The following is a 9053-nucleotide window of genomic DNA, read 5'->3' as shown; positions in this document are numbered from 1 at the left end:
TTAAGTCCCAAAGTATTTTCTAACATTAAAGTTGCCAAGGGAAGCAATATGACTACTACTGGAATTAAATCATCAAACATACAGTACCAGTCAAAGGTTTGTTAACACCTACTCATTCAAGGTTTTTTCTTTGTTTTTACTATTTTCTACGTTGTAGAATAATAGGAAAGACATCAAAACTATGAAATGACACGTATGGATTCATGTAGTAACCAAAAAAAGTGTTTAAAAAATCTAAATATATTTTATATTTGAAATTCTTCAAAATAGCCACCCTTTGCCTTTACGGCGTTGTCAATGCTCTCTTGGCATTCTCTCAACCAGCTTCACCTGGCATGCTTTTCCAACAGTCTGGAAGGAGTTCCCACATATGCTGAGCACTTGTTGGCTGATTTTCCTTCACTCTGCAGTCCAACTCTTCCCAAACCATCTCAATTGGGTTGCGGTCAGGTGATTGTGGAGGCCAGGTTATCTGATGCAACACTCCATCACTCTCGTTATTGGTCAAATAGCCCTAACACAGCCTGGAGGTGTGTTGGGTCATTGTTCTGTTAAAAAACAAATGATAGTCCCACTAAGCGCAAACCAGATGGGATGGCATATCGCTGCAGAATGATGTGGTAGCCATACTGGTTAAGTGTGCCTTGAATTCTAAATAAATCATGATAGTGTCACAAGCAAAGCACCATCACACCTCCTCTTCCATGCTTCACGTTGGGAAGCACACATGCAGAGATCATCCGTTCACCTACTCGGCGTCTCATATGGAACTAAAAATCTCAAATTTGGAATCATCAGAGCAAAGGACAGATTTCAACCGCTTTACTGTCCATTGCTCGTGTTTCTTGGCCCAAGCAAGTCTCTTCTTCTTATTGGTGTCATTCAGTAGTGGTTTCTTTGCAGCAATTAGACCATGAAGACCTAATTCACTCAATCTCCTCTGAACAGTTGATGATGAGATGTGTCTGTTACTTATCCTCTGCAGCAGAGGTAACTCTGGGTCTTCCTTTCCTGTGGCGGTCCTCATGAGAGCCAGTTTCATCATAGCGCTTGATGGTTTTTGTGACTGCACTTCTTGACAAGTTCTTGACATTTTCCAGAATGACTGACTTTCATGTCTTAAAGTAATGATGGACTGGCATTTCGCTTTGCTTATTTGAGCTGTTCTTGCCATAATATGGACTTGGTGTTTCACCAAATAGGGCTATCTTCTGTATACCACCCCTACCTTGTCACAACACAACTGATTGGCTCAAACGCATTAAGAAGTAAAGAAATTCCACAAATTAACTTTTAACAAGGTACATCTGTTAATTGAAATGCATTCCAGGTGACCGACTACCTTATGAAGCTACTTGAGAGAATTCCAAGTGTGTGCAAAGCTGTCAAGGTGGCTACTTTGAAAAATCTAAAATATATTTTGAATTAACATTTTTTTTGGTTACTACATGATTCCATAGTTTTGATGTCTTCACTATTATTCTACAATGTAGAAAATTCTAAAAATAAAGAAAATACCTTGAATGAGTACGTGTCCAAACTATATATATACAGTGGGGAGAACAAGTATTTGATACACTGCCGATTTTGCAGGGTTTTCTACTTACAAAGCATGTAGAGGTCTGTAATTGTTATCATAGGTACACTTCAACTGTGAGAGATGGAATCTAAAACAAAAATCCAGAAAATCGCATTGTATGATTTTTAAGTAATTAATTAGCATTTTATTGCATGACATAAGTATTTGATACATCAGAAAAGCAGAACTTAATATTTGGTACAGAAACCTGTAGCAAAACATTCCCAAAGCATGATGCTGCCACCACCGTGCTTCACCGTAGGGTTGGTGCCAGGTTTCCTCCAGACATTTAGCTTGCCATTCAGGCCAAAGAGTTCAATCTTGGTTTCATCAGACCAGAGAATCTTGTTTCTTATGGTCAGAGTTCTTAGGTGCCTTTCGGAAAACTCCAAGTGGGCTGTCATGTGCCTTTTTTTATTGAGGAGTGGCTTCTGTCTGGACCCTCTACCACGAAGGCCTGATTGGTGGAGTGCTGCAGAGATGGTTGTCCTTCTGGAAGGTTCTCCCATCGCCACAGAGGAGCTCTGTCAGAGTGACCATCAGGTTCTTGGTCACCTCCCAGGCCCTTCTCCCACGATTGCTCAGTTTGGCTGGGCGGCCAGCTCTAGGAAGACTCTTGGTGGTTCCAAGCTTCTTCCATTGCAGAATGATGGAGGCCACTGTGTTCTTTGGGACCTTCAATGCTGCAGAAATGTGTTGGTACCCTTCCCCAGATCTGTGCCTCGACACGGACAATTCCTTCGACCTCATGGCTTGGTTTTTAGCTCTGACATGCACTGACAAATGTGGGACCTTATATAGACAGGTGTGTGCCTTTCCAAATTCTGTTTAACATTTTTTTAAATTATATAAATTTGCAGAAATGTCTAAACCTGTTTTCACATTGTCATTATGGGGTGTTGTGTGTAGATTTGCTGAATATTTGAAATCAAAGTTAATCAATTTTAGAATACGGCTGTAACGTAACAAAATGTGGAAAAAGTCAATTGGTCTGAATACTTTCCGTAGGCACTGTATGCATGTATGTATATGACTGTGGTGGGTAGGGTACATGATAGCCTAAATTTGTACATTATAGGTCATCTTTTATTGTCTCGTCATCAAAATTCAGAAGGAACTTGCACATCTGAGCTATCTTTGTTGCAGGTGCATGGTAACGACTGAATAACATGAAAAAATAAGAAACCCGTCGAAGGAAGTGAAAAAGGTTCAAGTTTAGCTCAGTGAGGTTAAAATGAGGTTATAATGAAGGAGATTCTTGGCCCGGACTTCACAGCCATACATGACACAATCAACCAATCCATTGGGTAATACAGAGACTTCCTACAAGCAACAAAGATCAATAAATATCGAGACACAGAGGACTACCAGGTTTATGCATGGGAAGGCCCAAGGACGGCAGCACCGAGAGGCCGACATAGGCAAGCACCACTGACCGGGGGGGGACAGAGACTCGGACACAGACTCGGCTTCCACTGAGAGCAAATTCCCTACAGATAGCGACTCCAGCTACCATCGCACACAAACAGTTTTTTATTGTTGCCCGAAAGCAGTACAAGAAGGCTCCAAAAATTATCTATGCAGGAGAGGCAAGCGGCCAGAGGGGACCAGGAACACAGGCCGTGGACACGGAGCTACAGCATAATCGAGTAACCTCTCCAAAGAAAAGCTCACTCACAAGTCTGTCTTATCTAAGGGCCTCTTTTGTACCTACATGTACAGACAAACCATTTCTTACGAAAGTATATGTGTTTAAATTCTTTCGGCAAGATTAAACTTAAACATGTGTTTTCCCAAAATACTGTTTCTGGCCTACAAACCTAACAAAGAACTTTTACTCATTTTAAGCCCCAAAGCAAATTCTGTCCGATGGTTAACAACTCCTCAATTAATATCTGTTGTAGGTTAGTTTAACAAGAAGCCATGTCTGTCTGTATATACAAGAAAAAGAAACCATATTCAGAAGTACCTCACCAGGATAGAAGAACTACTGAAAGACTCGTCTTTGGTTATCAAACCTGCTGACAAGGGGGGTGCTATGGCCATTTTAGACTATGAAAAATACAAAGAACCGATTCAGAGACAACTTTAATAATGAGTTTTTATATAGAAAACGGAGTGTTGGCCCTACTCAATTACCTCGACTAACTGGTTCCCCCCGCACATTGACTCTGTACTGGTACCCCCTTGTATATAGTCTCACTATTGTTATTTTACTGCTGCTCTTTTAATTACGTGTTACTTTTATTTATTATTCATATTTTTTTTAACTGCATTGTTGGTTAGGGGCTCGTAAGTAAACATTTTACTGTAAGGTTGTATTCACCTGTTGTATTCGGTGCATGTGACTAATACAATTTGATTTGATGTGGTTTTGAGAAAGACCAATTCTGCTTCTGTCTGCTTTACATAGCATGGTTGTGGGCAACCACATCTTGTAGTTGGGGGAAGTTATAACACGTCATTCAGGTCTTGTACCGCTGGTGGACTACAAGTGCAAGCTTAAGTAAGTAGCCTACTCGAAAGTAGATTTTATGACATTTCATCGTGATCACAAGTTCCATTGTGTAGAGATATTGTAACCTTAATCTCACAATTGTTTTCAGTTATGTATGCTTGAATTAGCTTTAGCTTTACATTTTTATATTTTAGTCATTTAGTAGACACATTTATCCAGAGCGACTTACAGTAGTGAATACATACATTTTAATGCTTTAGTGCCTACCTCCGGTAGGACATTAATTGAATGTTCACTTTCAAATATAATATTTATACTTTAAATTAGGGAGTTCTATTTTTTGCTATGATGAAAAGCTATTTTGTGACAAAGTCGATGTCCTTGTGGTAGGTGACTCGTGGTGAGATCTTTTCTCACCTCAGCTCCAAGTTTTACATCCTGTTCAGTGGCTTTTCAGTTCTTCATTCTGACTACAGTTCTTCATTCTGACTACTAAACAACAATTTACAAGAATTGAGAAGGATGTAGCACACAATGTGTTCATTATTTTGAACTAAATATGTACATTTTCTTTGGTCTGACTAGCAATCTGTTCCATTTTACATTTTTCAAGGTGAATGTTTATGTCCTGCATCCCCCCCCTACATCCCATCCCAAGATGAACAGCACAATGCTGCCTCTGGACAACATTACAGCCAACAGCAGTCTTTGTACAGTGGAACCCCAGCATATCTCCATCACTGTTTTCCTCCTGGTCTTCCTGGTTGGTTTCTTCCTCAACACTTTCAGTCTGTGGGTCTTCTGCTGCCGTATACCACAGTGGAGCTCTGGTGCCGTCTTGCAGTTTCATTTGGCTGTCAGTGATGCTATCATCACACCAGTTGCACCATTTATGGCAACATTTTTATTTATTTTTATTTTACCGTTATTTTACCAGGTAAGTTGACTGAGAACACGTTCTCATTTGCAGCAACGACCTGGGGAATAGTTACAGGGGAGAGGAGGGGGATGAATGAGCCAATTGTAAACATACTTTGTCATGGGTAGCCACTGGCCCTTTGGAGCTTTTCTGTGCAAGTTGAAGATTGCCCTGCTGATCATTCACTTTTATGGCAGTATCCTGTTCCTCACACTCATCAGCATTCATCGATATGTGGCAGTGGTCCAGTTTAAACAAGGCTCCTGCATGAAACGAAAGGCGTTTGTTCAGAAGCTGTGTGCTGGAGTCTGGCTGGTTTTGCTGGCTAAGGGGATTGCCTGTTTCTACTTCTTTAACACAGGCCAAGTGGGAAACCGCACACAATGTCTTAGCATTCATCAGCGAGATTACATTGAGACTTACTTTGCCATCAACTTCGTTTTGCTCACCCTTGTGTTCCTAATGCCTTTCTCAGTGGCAGTGACGTGCTATGTTCAGATAGCAGATAGTGTCTGGTGATATTTGGACTGTGCTTCATGCCTTTGAACGTGATACGCACTGTGGCTGAGTTGAGTTGAGTTTGAGTTTATTTTTACAGGGACAGTGCACATTAATCAACGTTTCAGTAAAAGTGCCGGTTTTAGGCCAGCCGGCTAATTTTCAACCGCAGTCCCTGGGCAGGTTATTAAAAACAATTACAATATAGACAATAGCAACATAGAACAAGACATAGCAACATAGGACAAGAAAGACGTAGCATACAGGCAGAGCAACATAGAACAAAAAGCAGCAAGACAAAATTCATAAAAGCAACGAAGTGTTTCCACACCTCACAAGTTACAGACAACAGACATGGAAAGCGGCAACACACAGCTAGGGACCATGTTCACAAATCTGATTGACCTTCAGCCATGTCTTCAAGCATTTTGTGAAAGTGTGATATGTGGTGCAGTTATGTGTGTCTAAAGGCAGTGTATTCCAGACATGGGAAGCTCTAACAGAAAAAGCGGATTTACTAAAGGTGCTTTTCCTTAGGGGAACTACACAGTCACCTCTCATGGCAGACCTTGTGGATCTGCTGCCATATGTTTGGGTTTTCTGTTTAACAAAAACATAGTGTTAAAGAAGTACTTTCCAGAACAATGCATCCTTCTGCAGGTGAAGACCTCATACTATTTTTCCTGGATTTTGGCTGGAGCAAACTGCTGTCTGGACCCATTGCTTTACAGTTTTGGATCACACAATTTTGTCAAGGCTATTCATAGGTCTCTCAGAAAATTTGATGTCAAGTTCAAAGAAGACCCTGCCACAAATGACCAGATCAGCTACAATGCTGCTATTGATTCTCCCTCCATTGTATTAGAACACAAGGAAAACATGTCCACACCCAGCATTTGAACACATCTTGAATGAGGATCCTCATAGTAGTCTCATCACATTTGCTCAGTGTCTTCATCATCCTGAGAAAGTATAGTTTTATTATCTATAACATAAATAGTATTCATAGAATTTACATGGGACATGTGAAGAAAAAATGTATGTACCCGAGAGTGATCATAAATGTATTCTTTATTGATGTGTAATAAAGATTAGATACTGTAATTGGAAAGCAAAACCTATAAACATGCTCTGTTATAAACTAATCAAAGTGTATATCATAAGCATGTTAAAAGGAATACCTTTTCCACTGAATTAATTTGAAAAATATATTTTACTCGGTTATAAGCAAAACAAATAAGTAATGGGGGTGGGGTTGGATGTTCTGTGACTTAACGATTGCATAGCTGATTTAAAAAAAAATGCTTTTCCTCTTTCTGTTTAATTGTGTTATTACCGCCTCAAGCAGGATGTCTCTAGAGGAGTTGTGACGAGGTAATGAACAGCACGTGTGAACGAGGTAATGCTTTAAGTCTTTGTAAATTTTCTCTTCTTATGGGCTTATAATAACAGGTTGTCTTTGGCATGATTATAAGGAGGGTAGAGAGCGAGATAATTACTTACTGTCAACAACATACAGTTAAAAATGAACAGTCTAGATATTAAAACCATTATAGTTTAAATCCAGCAGTGGTGGAAAAAGTACCCAATTGTCATACTTGAGTAAAAGGAAAGATACCTTAAGATAATAGAAAAGGACTCAAGTAAAATTTACAGTAACCCAGTAAAATACTACTTGAGTAAAAGTCTACAAGTATTTGGATTTAAACATACTTAAGTATCAAAGTAAATGTAATTGCTCAAATATATTCAAGTATCAAAAGTAAAAGTATAAATCATTTAAAATTCCTTATATTAAGCAAACCAGACAGCACAATCAAATCAATTTACGGATAGCCAAGGGCACATTTCAACACTCATACATAATTTCCAAAGAAGAATTTGTTTAGTGAGTCCTCTAGATAAAAATCAGTAGGGATGACCAGGGATGTTCTCTAGATGAGTGTGTGAATTGGACCATTTTCCTGTCGTGCTAAGAATTCAACATGTAATGAGTACTTTTGGGTGTCAGGGTATGGAGTAAAAATACATCATTTTCTTTAGAAATGTAGTGAAATAAAAGTCAAAGTAATCAAACATATAAATAGTAAAGGAAAGTACAGATACCTAAAAAAACTATTATACTTTACACCACTGAAGTCCAGATGTACTTGTTAAAAAAGAATACAAATATTAGTATTTGGGGGATTTGTTAACTGGATAATCTTAGACGATTTTACCATTGTTATATAACAATTTTTGAAAAGCAGAGGTGAACTTTTAGGCAAGAGAATGTGGCAACATTCAACAATAATTGGGGAATCATCCAAAGTGATACGCTACTACGCCAAGTCTTTCCTGAGCCACCAGAGAGATGTCCTACCCTAAATGACAAATTAGTCCACAGTTATCTTCCGGGTGACTCAAAAAACTTGGCTTTACCACAAACCCAAGGGCTCTTTTAAATGTAACCATTGCAACCATGGCAGAAATATTGCACAGAAGTATTTTGTTGACACAGCTTCCAAAATGGAGTATTATGTCAAGCATTTCATTAACTGCAAAACCACTCATGTCATGTATAGATTGGAATGTCCACAGTGCAAGGTGTTCTACATTGGACAGACAAAGAGACGCCTTCAAGACCGCTTAGCGGAACACAAGTACGCCATACGGGTAGGCAATGAAGACCACATGGCAAGGCACAACAAGTCCCTACACCATGGCAACCCTGCCTCCTTACAAGCTATGGGTATTGATCATATTCCAGCCTCTATTAGAAAAAGGGACCGTCTTAAACAATTAAACCAAAGGGAAAGTTTTGGGATTTAGAAACTACAGGCCACTAAGTACCCTGGTTTAAATGAAGATATGGATTTCTCACCCTTCCTGTAGGGTCGTGATGGGTCCATTTGCTGTCATCTAGTGGACATTTTGCTCTATTGCCCTCAGCTATGTTTAGACTGTTGTTCATGTTTTGCTGTGTTCTAGTGTACTATGGAATATATTGCTGTCTTATTCTTGACACTTCTCCCAGTCATATTTAAGGTTAGAACTACCTTTTAGTGTTCTGATACTTCTAGCTTGGAGTTGTATTTTTATGATAACATAGCTTCAGTATTTCACTTTTTAATGTGTATAGTATTGCTTACTAGGTGTGTCCGATCAATTTTGTAACCACTCCCACTTCTAATTAGGGCTATTTGGAAAAGCTGTATTATTTTTGTGTACTCCCTGACGATGGCCATGCAGCCGAAACGCGTCTGATTTTTAAAAAACTTTGTTTCTATTGAACATACCATACCAATAAAGGCATTTTAATTAATTATATGAAGAGTGCCTTGGTCCTCCTTTCTTTTTGTTGACCAATTCACCCCTTTTACCAAAGACCACCTTCTGTCTACCAAATTTACTATTGTGTACCTTAGCAGCGCTTCCCTTCCTCCTCTTTCTACATGTAATGAGTACTTTTGGGTGTCAGGGAATAGAGGGTATGGAGTAAAATTATGTATTTTTCTTTAGAAATGTAGTGAAATAAAAGTCAAAGTAATCAAACATATAAATAGTAAAGGAAAGTACAGATACCTCAAACTATTATACTTTACACCACTGAAGTCCAG

General features: G+C 39.1%; 1 protein-coding gene across 1 annotated transcript; it reads left to right on the top strand.

The window, feature by feature from the left end:
• The first annotated feature begins 4637 nt into the window (after window positions 1-4637).
• LOC129826127 (P2Y purinoceptor 2-like) lies at window positions 4638-5485 on the top strand. The gene is made up of 2 exons (XM_055886479.1): window positions 4638-4937; window positions 5067-5485. Exons 1-2 carry the CDS (start codon window positions 4696-4698, stop codon window positions 5473-5475), a joined length of 651 nt encoding a protein of 216 aa, XP_055742454.1. The 5' UTR covers window positions 4638-4695; the 3' UTR covers window positions 5476-5485.
• The last annotated feature ends 3568 nt before the right edge of the window (window positions 5486-9053 follow it).

The sequence above is a fragment of the Salvelinus fontinalis genome, chromosome 28 (genome assembly GCF_029448725.1).
Source record: "Salvelinus fontinalis isolate EN_2023a chromosome 28, ASM2944872v1, whole genome shotgun sequence".
Classification (NCBI taxonomy): domain Eukaryota; kingdom Metazoa; phylum Chordata; class Actinopteri; order Salmoniformes; family Salmonidae; genus Salvelinus; species Salvelinus fontinalis.
This window is presented reverse-complemented; position numbering and strand designations above follow the sequence as displayed.